Here is an 18,273-nt window from a genome sequence, read left to right as displayed (position 1 = left end):
TCACCCCTCCTCCAGCAGGCAGAGGGAATAGGAAAAATATGAGGTGTACTATGAACAGCAAAAGCTTTATAGAGAAGCATCAAGTGGTTTATGGCCTTCCACAAACACTCTGAACAGCTGAGTTAAAAGCAAGCTCAGATGTAATTTTCAGAGTCTTCTCCATGTCATTCACAAAGCGCTAAAATGGATTAAAACATTTTGAGAACACTTTCTAATATAACCGCTGACTCAAGTTTGAAGTAACGCACTGACAGGCTTCTGACTTCAATGATTCCCTGCAGGAAGGGAAAAACCCTGGGAAATCAGTGTCCTGTTTTACCACTGGTGAGCTCTTCAGTCTTTGTTCTGATGATTACTTAGCACAACCAGCAAGCCCATCTTTAACCAAGCTGTACCCTCCAGTTACTCAGCAGATAGGTACTTTTATTTAGGCCATATTGAAGATTGGAACATTCTGTGATAAAGAATAACAAACATAAAAGATCAATGTCTCAAACCCCTGGAAAATGGTGTCTGAAACAGAAGTATATCATGTCACCTTTCAAATACAGGTACAAATTACACTTCCTTATTTTATGAACAGTGCTGATAGAAACTTCTGCAGTGTCTTATTGACCAAACTAAATTCCAAATTCTTCTGTACCTTGGCTGTTTGAGCTCAACACAATTTTGCCAAGTTAGACAAAAATTCTGATCCCAGTCACTGCCTGATATAGGGAAATTAGGTTTGTACTAAAAACAAACAAAAAACAAGCAAAAACCACAACCCACACACCCCCAACAGAAAACTCACACCAGAAAACTCTGGGCACCCAAACCCAATATTCTGCTTTATTACTTACAGCTTGTTTCATCTTCTACCTGTATGATTTGACAAGACTACAAAATTTCTTTCTTGTACAGCCCAGGTGAATCAACTGCTCAAGAGCTAAATTGCTATAAATGTATTTCCCCTATCAGACAGGCTAAGCACTCTGGCTGAAATCCTGACCCATTAGAGGTATGGACTATATAACAGATACAGCACAAGAGGAATGTCGTTACTAATGCAGTCACAACACACAAAAAAAAGTAATCTTAATTCTAAACTCCTTTTAAAACACAACCATTTCATAAATACATCACATACCACTTTTATTAATGCAAACTGAAAGGCAAGGAATAGCATAATTAAGAATTGAGATTATAAAATGTGCAACAGCTTTCAATCAATGCCAAGGGGGAAAAAAAACATTCTATAAAGAATAAATCTTTACATATTCTATAAAGAATAAATTTATGTGTCTTCCATGGCAGTGAGGCAGCTCCATGACAAACGCTACTGAATCTTTTTCATAACAGTGGCTTTCCCAAAGCCCACTTTGAAAAATGTTTAAAAGTATTTCTTACTACCTTGAATACTCTAAAACTTGTCAAGCCTGTCTGTAGAGCAGGGATGGGTGACACGGCAAAACAGGCAAGGCTGCAACAAGCAATTTGGTTTCTGTACTGAAGACAGACTACTTCCCCATTTAAAGCACTAGTGACAGCATCTATACTCAAGCACTAGCAAAACAAACCAATCTCTATGCTCCAGTATAGAGCACATCTGAAATGCAATTCACAAGAGACATACTTCAGACATCAACAAGGATTCAGAGCCCCAAGAGTCCCCCAACTCTGTAGGAAACTTCTGGAGTACAGTGAGAGTAGGTTAACATCACATTGTGCCTAAGCTCCAGGGAAAGTAGCACAAACAAGAAAAAAGTAGAGATTTGGGGCCAAGTTACATGTTTTAAATGGTCTCATCCAATACTGCTGCCAAAAGAGGGCAGTTCTGCCTAATCCTTTATTCTGCCTTCCCCCGTATTTAACCACTATGTCTTGTTTCCTCCCTTCTATCAGCTCTGGAAGTCACCTGATTCCATAGTAAATATATTCCACTCTCTAATTTAGCACAAAACAGAAAAGAAAAATAAAACCTTCCTTTTTGGCTAACTTTGAACTCAACCAACTGAGCACAGGGTCAGACAAACCACCAAATACAAAAAGGGAGACTACATAGCAGAGAATGAGAGGCTGAAGGTAGAAAGGCAACTGTTCGAAAAAGCAAAAGCTTGTTACCCTTTCCAACGCTGCAAGCTGCTAGATTTCTGCACACAAATACATACATTTTTCCAGCGCATGGTTTGACAAGCTGATAACCAGACTGTCTGCTACCAGAAAGATGGTTTCAAGCCATCTCACTTGACATTCCCAACAATTCTCTTGGGCCATTCCTGGTGCTCATCAGTCTATACACTTGAAGAAGCAGCACTGGCCAAAAACTAAGCTGGAGAAGAAGATGTTTCCTGCTAGCTGTGCTCCCTGCACTAGCATAAGGAGGGGTGAGACTAGCACCAGTGCTAAATGAAGGGAGAGCCAGTCATTTCTTTAAGCAGTTACTAGCTATTAGACTGGTGTAGCTGAAACATCAAGCTGAGCCCCTGCAAAGCCACATGCTTTCAAACCAGCTGTGGTTAAGCAAGCAGCCAGAAGCAAACTGCTCTCAAATGGAAGCAGTAAACTGGGTTAGAGGACAATCCTGAAGCATAGGACTGAACTAGGGGAGGGGAAATAAAGGTGGGGAAGAAGACAGTTTAACATTTCTGGTTTTAAAGTATGAACAAATTGAAATCAACAAAATTAGTCTGTTGATGAAATATGTCTGACCTCAAGACTGTTCAAACCCAAGAGAGCTTTACTAATGTCTAACTTGGCACAGAACAGGACTTTGTGCAGCCTTATTTATGGATATCAGAAATCAGCAAGCAATCCATTTCTGTAATCATTCAGGAATGAAACAATTCAGAAGTGCCTGTGCAATGGAGTAAAAACCACAGAATTCAACTTGTATAATACACTGACATATTTTAGTGTGAGGTGTCCCTGCCCATGGCAGGGGGTTGGAACTAGATGATCTTGAGGTCCTTTCCAATCCTAACTATTCTATGATTCTATGATACTAGCCTAAAGTTACACTTTGCTTGGCTAAAGGTATCACAGAGACTGAAAATTCAGAGACTTCCAGTTTTTAAAGGCAGGAAATTTTTATCACAGTCAGATAGATCATTTTTTTGGGAACGAAGGATGATCATTCAGAATGCAAAATATACCTGTTCCCATTAAAAACTGGAGTTTACACCCCAGAATACTTAACACACTAAAAGGTGTTAAGATATGCAGCCACTAAAAGGATAACTCACCTAAACTGTACTTTGCCATTTAATAAGACTACTCCATTTCACTTAATTTCTAAAAATCCGTTTTTAAAGAAATCAATACGTTTCATAAGAGAAAGGCAATCACATATAACTACATTTATGTTAAATAGTTTTAGCATCATCAACATACGCAGACTTTACATGGAAATAGTTGATAAAGAAATGCAACAAAATTCTTCTTAAGGCTGTTCTCTACCCTGTACAGCTTAACTGACACTGAACACAAATGTGCAGCTTGTCTGTATTCACACTTTCAACCTACCAGGGTTGTCTTTGGCAACAAGACCTTTGGAAAGGTCACTTGGTGTAGGGGACATCCGGCTGTCCCTTTTTGCTGCATCAAGGTTGTTACAGTATTCCCACCTCTTCTGTTGAAGTTCCTGAAGCCAGTATGTCATATCCTGACGAGTTGCAGCCTACAACGCAAAGAACCAGAGCACTGATGAGATCACTTTGGTATACGAACACAGTAATTCCAAGTACAGCAAAAAACCCCAACACAGATCATGAGCAGACCATCAATGTGTCATCAGCCAAACCCAGTATGATCTAAAAGAAATACACAGCAATGTACTAAGTGCAAACCTCACATCCCTGGCTGGCATGCCAAATCCATTTGCCATTTAAAGTAGTCACATGCTTTTTTTTTTCTTCCAGTTTTAAATTCAAACATTAGAAAACGCAGCAGCAGCATCTTATATTTTTTTGTACAAAGTGTTGTTTAAATATAAATACACCTCTGTATTATGGGGGGGAAAAAGGTCCCATACACACCCAGGACAACTCCCATTCTCTTTTCTAAACTTGGTTTATTACCAGCAGAAACCAACAAATTAATAATGCATTGTAATACCTCCTACTTTAACAACTAAATCTACATCCTGCATTACTTGATGAGCCCATAAACTAACCAACTTCTATGGGAAGGTCATATTTAAAACAACAAAAACCCCAACATGAATAATCTGCAAGCTTGCAGTCATTCACATGAATAGGTAATGAGTGAGCAAGAATTCAAATGCATCTTTAAGCTTCAATAAGAACCACTACTATAAGATTCATTCCAAAGTGTGTCAAATGACAGTCTATCAACAAGAGAGTAAGTGCTGGTAACTGACACTGCAGGTGCTTATGTGGAAAACTCATTTTTATTCTGACCTAGACCCTCAGCCACCAGTCTAGCACAAGCACCTGACATTAGCAACATGGTATGTTCAGGAACAAAAAGTTAACACTTGGGAAGAGAGACCACACAAATCCTTTGGCTTGTAAGCACAAGGCGCCTACCTTTCACACAGTCTTTCTCCTACCTTCTCCCAAAGTGCTTGATGGCATTACCAAGCAAAAACCCTCAGTACCTGGGCAAATGACTGTGTTTACCCTTTAAAGACACTTAATTTCTAATAGCTTCCTGTTCTGTTTATCACAGCTGTGGGGTATAGCTGCAAAAGAAAGAAGAGCAACAAACAACCCAGATTTCCTGACAAAGGAAGTCCAGTAAGTGCTGCATGAAGCTCACAAATGGCACAGATCTGTCTCCATTTTTGGTGAGAACACTTTTGAGCTGGTCAAATTGAAGATCCATTTACCATCATGTGTTGACCTTGAGAGCTGCTAATTACAAGGCAGAGCATAAGCATGGAGGCAAACAACACCCAATGCTTCCCAAGGGTGCTCTCCCTGGCTCAGCAACCTGCGAGCTTCGTGTTTAGCAATCCTAAAGAGAGACTTTTATATTACAATTTGCGGTTTTATACCTGTATGAGCTTCAAGATCCACACATCCTACAGCAAATGGCTTCAAAGCAAGAAGTGTTTGTGCAAGGAAGTCCATCAAAAACCAGGCAAAGACACTCCCCTTTTTCTAGCACAAAAATATTTCCTTTGGAGTTTTATCTGGTGGTAAGTCTTCATTTCTGGTACGTTCCCCTTAGGCAGGCTTACACACAGGCCTTGTAAAGCAACGTTTTAGTGTGCTCCAGCAGAAAACCACCAACTCAAAGAGTTTCCACTAACACAGGATGTAGTACCTAAGTGGTTCTTCGCTACCGCAACATAGCTAGTGAGGCAATTCACCTGTGGTCAGCCTAAATTACACCTACAATTAACTGCTGCCCATGACTGGTTCAACTTAAAGAGTCTTTCCCACAAGTTGTACCATTATATTCTCCCCAGAAGTCTTTAGAAAACCATTAACAGATTTTATTGCAGTTACCCCTTGCTGTTGCTTTTAAATTCCCATTGCACTTGTTCTCTGCTGAGCAGCACATACACATCCTCAGCTCACAAGCGATGTCACTGTTACTGGGTCAGGCAGAAGTTATGGTCCTTCCATATAAAACAGGAGAGCAAAGCAGTACAAGGTTTTCACCACCTCTCTTAAGTAATTTTCCCAAGAATTACTGGGTACCCTGCTGCTGCACCTCGCCGGTCACTGTGCCTCCCTTCCCATACACTTCTCTCACAAAGTTTTCCACTCCCTTTGAATAGCTTTTGCTGAGTTTATATAGGCACCTCGATTATTTACTTTACAAGTAAAGAAGTATCCTGAGAACCTCTGCTGAGTTTTGTTTAAACAAATCTAATCTTTGAAGCTGGTTGTTTGAAATGGACTTTTTTTCCAACCACACACAGACTACTTTAAGTCTTGCTCTCCCCCTACTCCTACACAAAAGACAAATTTGCAAACATGTTTTTAATTCAACCTTACCTGCCAACAAAAGGAGCACTTCCATGCTCCTTAAGTGATGGAAAATCACTATTATTCACTTAAACCCACTCCCCCGTGTCCCTCCACTAAGGATGCTGCAGGAACTGCCTTTTTGTGATATACACATGACAAACAGAAGAATTATTTTGGGGAAAACAACTGCTCACTGGCATCCTCTACCTGGCCCCACTGGTGGAACACATATGCCAATATTAAACACTTTCAGGAAGAGTCCAAAGAAATGCAACAAGCAGACTCGCCATTTTGAGGGAATTCCTGAAAACTCTTGCCACAATCCTTTTCTGAACACAAACTCTCCCTCCAGCTTTTCCTGTAACAGGGATCACCATCAGAAAGTTTGCACTTCTGAACATTTACTAATCCTGCTGTACCCAAATCACACATTTGGAGCCAGAATGCCTTTTTTTGGAGGGCAGCCCAATTTTCGGCTAAAGCATTGTAACAATTAACCAGCAAGTTTAAAACATAGATCAGCTCAGAAAAATCACCTTCACTGAACCCTCCTAAACTCAGTTAGGCCCTAATGGTGCTACGTCCTAAGGCAATACTGTTTAAGCTGAAGCACCACGTTATTAATCACTGCCACCTCCATAGATATTATTGAAAATTCAAATAAAAGCTCCTAAAAAGTTCTGATTTCAGCAGGTTTGGCCTCCAAAATCTGCCATGTCTCGAATGCTTACAACTTGGCCAATAACCCAGAAGTTTTTCTCTTTAAGAAGTCTAAACAGTCTGTGTTCCCGTCTCCTCCTAGTTCACTTCTGTTCACAAAGTGACCACATACACAGTCTATCATCATTGGCCAGTGTTTCTTTGTTTTAAAAGCAAGTGAACTGTGTCACTACAAGACACTGTTTTAACAATAAATGAGAACTGACCCCTTTGTTCATTTATGTGTTTTCATAATGCTAATTCTTTTCTCCCCTAGTGACAGACCTTGCTGTGCAAACACAGCAAACACTCACTTGACTGTATTATCAGCATTCTGTGTTACAGCAAGTATTTGCAAGATCAGGTCCTCTCCATGAAAATATTCCCAATCATAATCTATTCCTAATTCATGAAGTACACAATTTTCTCTGCTACTTTACCTAAAGTGGTGGTACCTGTTACGTATTTTAAACAGAAAAGGTTTTCCAGACTTAGCTTCTTCTAATGTACTTTGATTCTTGGATGATTCTTGGAACCATATAAAAAAAAGCTACAATCATACAAGTGCCAGGCTGGTTATCTACCTTTCTGAACTGTGAACAATTTGCCTTATTTGCTGTAAAGGCTACAGTATATTTTTCCTGAAATTGTTACCAATTTGAGAAACAAACTCCAAGTGTATCATTGAGTCCCCAGCTCCCATTAAATGACAAAGACTGAGCAATCCAAATTATGAAATCATTACATTAAGAAAAACCCAAAGCATTATGAAGAAATCGTGCATTCTTTAACAGCACCATCATTTCAATCTGGAATTCCAGTTGCTTATTTCTTATTGCTCTTCTCAGCTGATAATACTGAATGGGAAAGACCAGATCACAAGATCTGGAAATTCTGAACACGAAGCAAATTGAGGAAAACAAGGCATGTGAGTTACAGGCTGAAGACAACATTTGACTTGACTTTATTCCTCGTGCTGTGTGTGTAATGTTTTCTTGATAAATTAAATCATATTTGTTTTCAAAAGGGGCTGGCTCTGTCAATGGGGTTGGGAGTTGTTTGGGTTTTGTTATTTGGTTTTCCAGTTTAACATCTTGAATTCATTCTTAATTCTATCCCTACCTAATTTAGTTGAAAGACAGTTCTTTAAGGCCTTTAGAAACATCATGCTGGGTAGAGGAAAATTAATTCCAGCTGTAAAAGCCTTACCCTTTGGTGATTTATAGAGCAGTTTAGGTTGGAAGGGACCTTCAAAGGTCCATTCTGATCACATGGCTACAAAAGGCCAGTTGGTCCAGCAACATTCCACAGGATTTTCCTTAATGTAGAATCACAGAATAGTTTGGGTTGGAAAGGTCCTTAAGATCACCCAGTTCCACCCCCCCTGCCATGGGCAAGGAAAATTATATGAACTCCTATCATGTGTTCCCTAGCACTTTTAGGGACAATCACTTGCTTTAGGGCAACCACTGTAACAATACCAGAAGATACAAAATTATGTTTTATGCTAATTACAGGAATGACCCTGACTCCTGGCACCTTTTCTCAATCCCTGTAAGAGAAACATGAAAAGAGTTTCAGCCTATGCATGCTCCTTCCTAAGGAGTACAGGAAAAAATTGAATACAAGAAATATAGGCAGAACAGTAAATCACAGTCTAAAAGGTACCAAGAAAAACATGAAAAAGAAAACTGTTTCCTCCACTTGTTCATCACTGTTGAGTCTAACTTGTATCTTTATGACTCCAGAAAACACTCGGAGCTGCTGCTGAATCACTGTCAGACTGAGTACTTACTACACCGGTAGCATATACTATTGCCCACTATAATCCTAACCCTAAATTACACCTTTCTCAGCAAAGGCCCTCCTATTCAGAAAGAACCCTTTAAGCAAGACCCACATGATGCAGTTTCCTGGAGACGGACACACAAAAATCATTAGATACTAATTAAAATCAAACAAAACACCCCCTTTAAAGTATCAAAACTCAAGGCTTAGACCAAGTCTACAGTTTAACTTCTGCAACAGCCTATACAGGCTGATACATGATTTTAGTTATGGTTACGCAAAGAAAAAGGTAGCTTTTACACATTATTTCATGCAAAACTGCTGACTACAGTTTGCTTTTCCTTAACCAAATCAAATTATTACCATATTAGTGTTCCAGTTAAACAACTTACTGTTCAGTAAAATAATAAGACCACCAAGAGGGTGCTCTGGCATTGGAACAGGCTGCCCAGGGCAGTGCTGGAGTCACAGTCCCTGCAAGTGTTCCCACACAGTCAGTGCCATGGGTTAGTGGTGGCCTTAGCAATGCCGGGGAACGGTTGGACTGGATGAACTTAAAGGCTTTTCCAACCTGGCTGAATCCATGATTTAATGATTCCTTATTTTGACATTGTTCTACACCCTCAGCATTTATTATCATCGCTCGAATCCCCACTGTGAAGTAAGTGCATATGAAAGATCTTTTTCAGTATTCAACAGGAAGTTCTGCTGTTTCATGGATTACTGGATTATTCTCTAATATTAAGGATGTTAAAAAAAAACTAACAAAAAAAACAAACCCAAAACACTCCTTTCAACATGTAAATTCACACTCAATGCACAAAAACATTCCTTGTGGTAAATGCATATCTTAATAGCAATCAAAAATAACAGATGCTCAGCAGAAATTGTTTTTTCTTCACTGCACAGAAATTGTCTCTTTGTTGTTTTGGACTTTGTTTTCCCTTAGGCGGGACGATAAAGGAAATCCTAAGATTTACCCCTTGCCCTATAACAGTCTGAGTCCTTGCAAAGACAACACGATAAGCAGCCTCTGCTACCATCAGGAAACATTTCTCCCTCCTCCTCCTCTTCCTTCCTCCCAAAGCAGTCTAGATGAAGACTTCTGCCACACACCACCTTTTCAAAATAAACACCCCGAAATGAAAACCAGCTACTGCCGCTCAACCTCCAGGCCCACAGACCCCCAGATTTCCTTGGGAATACATCTTCTACCCAGACGTTTCCAGCAAACCCACTCCACCAGGGCAGCTAGCCCATCCTGCTCCCACAGGACCCCGCTAGCCAGAACCGTTTTTTTCCTCTTCAGAAGAGCGCTTTAAAAGCAGAACCAGAGAGAAAAACAAAACAAAACTAACGCCGGGGACAGCCTGGTATTGCGTTCGCGAAATGACTTCTCGAACGAGACACGAACGCAGCGGGGCCAGCCTCGCTCCGGGGGGGATGGTGCCGCCCGAGCTTGAGAGAGGACTGCCGGACACCGCCTGCCCCGGCCCGCCGGGCGCTGAAGGGACAGAGAAAGGGAACCGAGGACCGGGACCGGTTCCAGCCCGGGCCTACCTTGAGCACGGTGACGGCGCCGCTGGGGCTGTGCACCTCGAAGGCGGCGGCCTCATCCCCCGCGGCGGTAGCGCCGGCCTCGGGCTGGTGGTAGCTGAAGCAGGCGGAGGCGATGTCGAGGTGCCCGAGGGGCAGCGCCTCCTGCGGCCCCTTGAAGTAGTAGAGGTAACAGCGGCGGGGGTCGAACACGAACCAGCGGCTGCGGAAGCCGCGTAGGGGGCCCTTACCCGACAGCTTCTGCAGGTACCCGCAGAGCTTCGGGGCGCCGGGGCCTGCCTGCTCCCCTGATGGGCCACCGGGCCCCGTGCCCTCCCCGCCGGCCCCCGCCGGGCCCTCCTCCCCCTCCGAGCCCGCCGCCGGCATCGCCTCGGCACCACAACCGCCTCGCCAGCCGCGCCGGAGCGGGCCCAACCGCGCCGCCTCACGGGACTTGTAGTGCGGCCGCTGCGGCCCGGCCCGGCGCGCCCCGCCCGCAGGCAGAGCAGGAGGCCCGGGGCCGCCCCGTCCCGGCTGCCGAGCACGGTCTCGCTGCCCACCGAGGGGCCCCGGCCTCCGTGCGGCCCTGTTCCGGGACAGAGGGCTGGTGCTGACGTGGAAGCCACCACCCCAACACACCCGGAGGCCGGCAGCGCTTCCCGGGTGTCGGCCCTCGCCCCTGCTGCTGGGCTCCGATACTTGTGCAACCACGTCAGAAACGATCTCCCCGTGTTCTAGCCCACAGTCAGATTAAAACCCTTCTGCAGCGGACTACTCATGGGTAGTCTCCCCGCCCGAGCCTCTGCCTCCGCACCTTGTCCAGCACCAAAGCAGCGCATAGAGCACACAGTGCCTTCACTGTCTGGTGTTCGGCTTTGCTTACCACCCCCTTCCTCCTCTGCTTGTCGATGGGCACTTAAAAATCATTTTCAAATTATTATTTATGGGGAAAAGTATGGAACATGCAGGCAGCAATGGGTAAAAAGCTGCAGCTTACAGAATTTAGGCTTGTGAATGGCTATAGGCAAAACTATGTTTCACTGAACACATTTCAGGATCTAGAGGGTTAATAATAGCAAACTTCACTGTGAAGAGATCAAACGGCCACAAGGGCCTACACATAATTTCTCTTTGTGTTTGGAAACTGTTATCTGCCTATTTCCATCAAACATTGCTATCACTTTGGGTACAGAGAAAACAGTCTGATGTGGCATAATCTTCCAAACATGGGGGGACACAGTTCCACATTTAATTGCATTTAGCTTTTCATTCTCAACCTTAAACAGAGCATGAAAGGTTTGCTGACAAAACAGTTGTTGGAGCTGATATTTGCAGTGGCATATTTATTAGGATTATGCTATTTATGAACTAGGTTCATCTGACTGAATTCTGACAGTTTGACAGTTCAGTTTATCCAGAAATCCTATAAACTCCCAGAGCTCCTCACTCACTTTGTCCTCATTTTTAAATGCCTTGATGAATTTCTTAATGAAAAGAAACTGACTCATCTGTCAGACAATTTTCATTCTATGCTGAAGAATGTAAAGGATACAAAGCACCTGAGTATTCAGCATGGTTGTCCATTGGTTTCACTGTGGTGTTGACATAAGGGATTGCAGAACACTTTGAGCCCTCCTGTCCGGATGTCACCTACCAATAAGAAATGTGTTGAGTGAGCAAACAGCAGTGTCCGGTTAGCAAAGACACTTGGGTAACTTGCTGCAGAAGCAGAGGGGTGGAAGTTCTCTCCCCAGTTAACTCACAGGACAGGTTAGATGTTGCAGATTGAGGCTAGACTTTTTATTTCTCTTTTTTTTTACTATTATTTTTCTTAAGACTAAATGATTGATTCTGACCTGTGAAAATTCACCACTCTGTTAGTAAATGTGGAAAGTAAGAACAGTTGATCCTCTTTAAACAACAGGTCAGTGAGATTTCTTCCATATGTACTGCTCAGTATTTCCTTCCCCAAATACAAAGTACTGTTGGTCTTCGGGTAGCATCTTTGTTGGCAAGTGGCATTTGCCAGAACACGAGTTACACAGGGGAAACACTGATTCTCTTTAGAAACTGCCAGCTTCTTATCTCAAGTCATGCAGACAAGTTTAAGTGTCCCAGCACTTATCTCTGATCTGCTACATTATCTCATCAGTTTAGTGAAGCATGGCCTTGTTCTTTGCCTGCTGAGCATCTATGACTCCTCCTCGCTATCAGTAATTATATCTTGCAGCAAATCACAGAATCAGTTCCTAAATCCTCAAAACTTTTGCTGTAAGGACTTCACTTCTTTAATTTTCTGCCCAGCTTCCTTATAACACTCGAAGCAGGAGAACCCCCTCATTTCACAGTTGATTCATGTAAACAGAAAGTTCCTCATCTTGGAAAATACATTCCTTATTTCATGCATGCCCTTCTTTTCACAAACAGGTCCAGATGTGGAAAGGGAAATAACAGCAACTTATTTCTAAGTGAGATCATAGCTCCAAAATTAGAATGGCTGAGAGCGTACAGTGCTTCCTTTCACAAAACAGAAAGTAAAAATTACTTTGCCTCTTGTCTGATATCTTCTGATAGAAGATGAAACCCAGAATCTTCCAGAGCTCACACTAAACATCTCCTGGTTCTTACTTTCCAGAACAAGGGAACTACAGACAACTGTCCCCCTCAAACCCTCTCCCCACACACTGTCAGTGCAAACCTGCATGCTGAGATATAGGTTAAACAGTTACTTTTGTTCTATTTTAACCAATATGCTGCAGGTTCTTGCACAATTTTATCCCTGTCACTGCCAAGATAAATACTGTCAGACTGCTATAGCCTATGTAGAGCACTTGTACACAGTATTGCAATACATTATTTTGAAAAGTGATTGGTTTTGGCCCACTGTTATTTAAATTGAATTTAAACTGTTTAAATTTAAACTGTTATTTGAAGTTCAGGAACCAAAGGTTTTCCAAAGCTTTTTTTTTTTTCCTTTACCAATGGAGACAGACAGCCAAAAACCTTCTCCAAGTGATTGTTTCGGATGCAGTCTGCCATGTCATTCTCATTCTATATTTACATTGCCAGAAGAAATTATTTCCTTATATGCAAACAAGTCAGCCAGGGAATTACACGGTTTCCATATTTTGACTGGGGGCAATGTTTCATACAGCTTACATTCTCCGGCATTACTCTTTAAACACTAGATGGTGCTCTCCTCATTCACATTTGCCGTTTGTGTTCTCTCAAAATGAAAAAGATACAAACGTTGAATAAGCAGGGAAGTTTCTAATTCCGTATCAGAAAGACCTAATTTAACTTCGGTTAATGTCTCATATAAAAGCAGCTGAATATAGTAAAACATTAAATGCGTTGGATTTACTTTCTGTTGCACTGGATCTTACCAAGAACTCTCCACTATGAAAAACCAACAGTTACACAATTCAGTGAATGGCAGCATTGATTTCTAGTAACACATCTGTGATCTGACTTGTAAAGATACCGAGGCAAGTTGGTAGCCATGTAGAAGAAAGAGAGTCAAATTAGACCCCTTATGAATAGAAAAGCAGGAACTACTTAACTGCTGCAACAAACTGGGCAATCCGTATGCACATAATCATTGGTTTGTCAGCATTCATGTAGACCCAAGCTGGCTAGAGAATGGCTATAGAACTTGATAGGAATGCTGAAGAGGATAAGCAGAAGGATTTAGAGTACTGTTGTAGGGATGAAAAGATTAATGGGCAAGAGATATAAACACAGATAAGGACAGTATTACTAAACGACAATTGTTTCCGCTGCTTACATTGTAACTTATTTCCATATGTACACTCAGTTCTCAGTGGAGAACATAAGAATATGTACATATAGTGGGGATTTACAGAAGCATCCAGTAAACTGGAAGATTGGAGGAGATCATAGATTAGACTTTAACAAAAATCTTCACACAATCCTTTTTTTGTGTAATTCTTCACATAGAAGAATCAGGCAAGACCCACTGGGATAGAATGGATCACAGAAGTTTTATATCCACTATTTCACAGAGTGAGAAATAATTTAGTGAAGGCTTTATTCCTTGTGTAGCAGCTAAAGTGATGCTGGGATAGAGTTTAAAGATGAACCCAGAACATTCTCTGGAGAGATGCTCCAAATTACTTTTGGTAATCAGTCAGATTTTCTTAGAATAGGAAAGAAAGATGTTGAAGAGTCATCCTGCAAAGTAAGAGCCAAGAGAAAAAGCAAAAGAGGTGAATACAATTAATTTTGAAGTCCGTAATACGTAAATGTTCTTGTGGTCAGAAATCCATCACTGGAGTATCAAAATGGAGGAAGGGGATTTTTTTTGGATCAGATGGTCCAAACAGAGAGCTGGGCTAGTAAACAGGAAGACATGTTACCTTGGAGCTTCTGGGATTCCTTGTCTTGTTCTGTGTAAGCGGATTCATAACAGAATTGCAAAGTGTATAAGGAAAATTTCCATTCACCCTCTTTCAAGAAATAAAATCCTCTAGTAAAGGGTAAAAGTATTGGTCAAATGGGATAAAAAAAAAAACCCTGGAGACAATGAACTGAAAGACACAGAATCTATAGGTGAAATAATCTTATCTAAAGCCAGATCTAGCCAGACTCTTTGGTCAGGAATCCAGGCTACATTCATCACAAAAAAAAAAAAAAAAAAAAGATTTTGCAGGAAATATCTCTTGTTTCTTTTTCTGCTCAAGACAAACATGACCAGAGCAGCTTTTCCTGTGGTTTTCTGTTCTGGAACGTCAGGCCTTGGCTTTGAATAAAGCCAGGAAGCACATGGAAAACTGAGGAAATATAGGTTCAAGAATAAGTCACAACATTCAAATCTGGAGCCAAACTAACCCCAAGTCATTTCTAACTCAGACAGATAACAAATAATAGTGCCATCTAAGAAAATGTGAGGGGAAAATGTTCCTATCACATCCAGACAGCTGCTCTCCCGCACCAATATATGCTAACAACATATGCCAAATTTCAAATTACATTTAACCACTGGCTTACCTGGCAGTAACACACACTTGTCCTGATCCTGGTTTTTAATGTATTCCCTTTCTTGTATAGATCCACAGGTTGTTTTCTGCAAAAGATCCAAACAGTAATATTTAGCATATTATATGACCATTCTTGTGGGGATATGACTGTTCCTATGGGATTTGCTCTTAGGCATTAAAATTTACATTTCTTGTCTCTTGTTCCACATATATGTCAACCAGTGAGTTTTATAAAAATGTGGTTTAGCTTTTATTGATTATATCAGTTATAATTCATAACCTCCAAGCCCTCACAACTGGTATTGCTGGGAAAAGCGTGACAATCAGTGTCTTCTGAGAAGGTGTAATTGGCTTTGAATCGAAGCAGCAGGGATTTTTCCAGCAGTGTTATTTGGTTTTGATATACTCAGCCTTCCAAAGAGCAACTCCCTGTAGCCACTACCAGGCATGACCTGTAGAGAAAAGGTGTACATAGATGTCAGTCAGTATCACTGGAGACAAATGAGAACATACAGATAAAGACAGCTGTAAGCATCATGTCACACATTCCCACCTCTCTTCCAATTGCATGGTATGGAAATCCTAATGCACAATATACAAGCTATTCTTAACTTGCAAAACATATCCATAGCAATAAGGATTTATCCTCAACACTTTCTGCTTTAGTGTTTCTTGTGGTTTGCATTTTGTCTGTAGGATTTCAATTCAAAACAGCAAGTCATGCATCTCATTCAACTTATTTCATGAATTCAAGAAGAAAAAGATGAAACATGCAGCCAGCAACACTACCACAGCATCACCATTAGCAGAACTATTAAAAAGAAGGATGATATTAAGTGAAAAACAAAAGATTAGATTAGGTGAAAAGCAAATCCCATTCACAAGAAGAATCTTGATGATAAATTATCACCACAATTGCCTTTTCCCACTGTCCCTGTAATAGATTTCTAACCTAAAAAAATGTTTAGAAACTGGCTGCCTCAGCAGTCACAGAAGTGATTGAAGGCTCTACCAGGGGGCAGAATAAATCAGTAGATGACCAGGGAAGTGTCCTTTACTCTCTTTCCTTCTGCATACACTTCATTTACCCCTTTTTTAATGGGACATGAAAAGGAGATTAATGAGAATCAGAGGCCATATAGAATCACTTTTATTTGTAAATTATTAGACTCAATAGAAGGGGATTAGCCATCAATTTTTTAAAAAATATCTACCTGCTTTACATCTTAAGGTAAATCGGATATGGCAATCCAATTGTAGGTAGGATTCTAACCCAGCTCCCTGGGATTTCATTACAGGATTCACAACTACCTCAGTTTCTTCTTACTAAGTCCAGATTTATTTTAGGTTTTTCTAACATAATAGGCTTCATTTTCCCTCCACTAGTATTCTCAAGCTTAATACAACAGATTAATGTTGTATTAGTATTCAGTGCTCTACTAGTTCCTTGCTGAAAATAAGTAAAAATTAAGAAATAATGAGAATGTACTATGAATAGGTCACTAACTGCTTTGCTTTTCTAACAAAGCTATACTTAGAGTACACTGAATACAATGGACTGTATTTCTACAGCTGTGTGACCAGAATAAGCCTCAAACTTCTTGGCAAACCTGAGAGAGCTGGAGCCAAACTTACTGCACTGCATCAGTCCTCTGACTAGCATATAACGCACAAGAGAGACTCCGTGGGTGACTCTTCAAATGATACACTGACATGTTAAGGGATATAATAAATCTCATGTTTCTTCCCAGGAGGAGTTTGGTCAAAATATGTAGATACTGTTCAAATTATTTACTTTGGCTTTACCAGACTTTGTTTCATCAGCTGAGTACTCATCATGTCAAGGGCAGTGGTATTTAGTGGTAAGCCTGCAGCCTCTTTGTGTACAAAATGTACTCATTTTGAGCAAGCAGATGCGAAGGAATGTTATCTGAATTCACTGTACAGTTGTACAGGAAATAGCAACACAGTGCCAACTCAGATGCCTGTCTTCTTTGCTATACCTCAAATATTGTTTGTTTAGAGCAGCAAGAACATTCAAACAAAACTTGTAAGGCACAGATTAAATTATACAGGAGGACTTTTTTTCCATTTTTCAGTACTCTCAAATTAACTATTCATGTTTTAATAAAGTCACCAGAATCAAAGAGGTATACTAGACATCGTGGTGCTGTTTAACACAAGTAGTATGGTACTGCTTCCCCAGTTCAAAGGGCTAGAAGGTCTGGTGTCTGCCTCAAAATTTAATCTGGCATGATTTAGCTAACTGCACACTTGAAGAGGAAGGTGAGGGTATATGAAAGCCTATACCTTTACTGAGAAATGCATCTGCTTCATTCAGACTGTTCACCAAGGATGCTAATGTTTGTTATCCCAAAGTGCTCCTTGTGCCTGCTCTTCACTCACCACTGACAGGCACACTTCTGGCATCAGCGCACTGTATGATGGCAAAGGTTCCTCTCTCTGTTGTCCAGGACTCCTGCCTGCTTATTGGCAGAGCTGATGAATGGAGGTTGGAATAAAGAACTGTGGCCTGCAGTCTGGAGGATTTGAAAGAGACAATAATTAAAAAATTCACTTCACAGCCTATTAAAATGATATGCTTTTAGTCACAGTAACACAGTGAATTACAGGAGAATTTCATAACAAAAGAGAACTTTTGCTCCAGAAGGGAACACAATTAACACAACTAGTTATAAATACGATACTTGCATGAAGTTTGAAGTACCTTGTACATGTGGTCCTGCAGAACACGGCAAGAGCAAAGCTTTGTTTCACAAGCTGCTCAGAAAATCTTCACTTTCCAGTCTTTCAGTTTCAGGTTATTCCTAGAGGGAATTCTCTCTGAATCTACACAGTTTTTGTATGCAGAACCGTATATCTGCATGGACAAAAAAAAGTCACATGACCATTTTCTGAAAACCAAAAAGACTGTTTTGGTGAAAATCCCAATATTCATTTTCTTCTCACTGTCTACTAGGCCGTAATGACAAAGTTGAACAGATTACTAAATATAAGATCCATCTTACTGGGGAAGATGGAGGGGGGAAACCCGGGTGAACATGTTTATTTCTAAGTGCTACTGAAGTAACCCTGAAGATTAGATAACTAAAATAACACGACCAATGATCAGCCTCTGGGGTGAAATGAGGAGCAGCTCAGAACCACTAGGGATGAAAGGCCTGTTAAAAAGCTGGATCTGACTTCCAGACAGAAACCAGACAGATGAATACTTCCTCAGACTGAAATGAGAACCATTTACACAAAGAAAACAGACACCTGATGCCTGCTTTCTCACAGAGCTTTACATAAAGGACAAGACACCC

General features: G+C 41.1%; 1 protein-coding gene across 1 annotated transcript in view; it reads right to left on the bottom strand.

Moving 5' to 3' along the window:
• The window catches only part of TBC1D2B (TBC1 domain family member 2B), a 31,189-nt gene extending 20,855 nt beyond the window's left edge, over positions 1-10,334 (bottom strand). The window contains exons 1-2 of the mRNA XM_005145705.3: positions 9,972-10,334; positions 3,505-3,658 (exon numbers count right to left, since the gene is read on the bottom strand). Coding sequence (XP_005145762.2) covers positions 3,505-3,658; positions 9,972-10,334 — 517 coding nt within the window. The remainder of the gene's footprint in view (positions 1-3,504; positions 3,659-9,971) is intronic.
• Positions 10,335-18,273: the final 7,939 nt, after the last annotated feature.

Source organism: Melopsittacus undulatus, chromosome 9 (assembly GCF_012275295.1).
Source record: "Melopsittacus undulatus isolate bMelUnd1 chromosome 9, bMelUnd1.mat.Z, whole genome shotgun sequence".
NCBI classification, from domain to species: domain Eukaryota; kingdom Metazoa; phylum Chordata; class Aves; order Psittaciformes; family Psittaculidae; genus Melopsittacus; species Melopsittacus undulatus.
The sequence above is the reverse complement of the archived record's forward strand: the minus strand, read 5'-3'. Positions and strand labels throughout refer to the sequence as shown.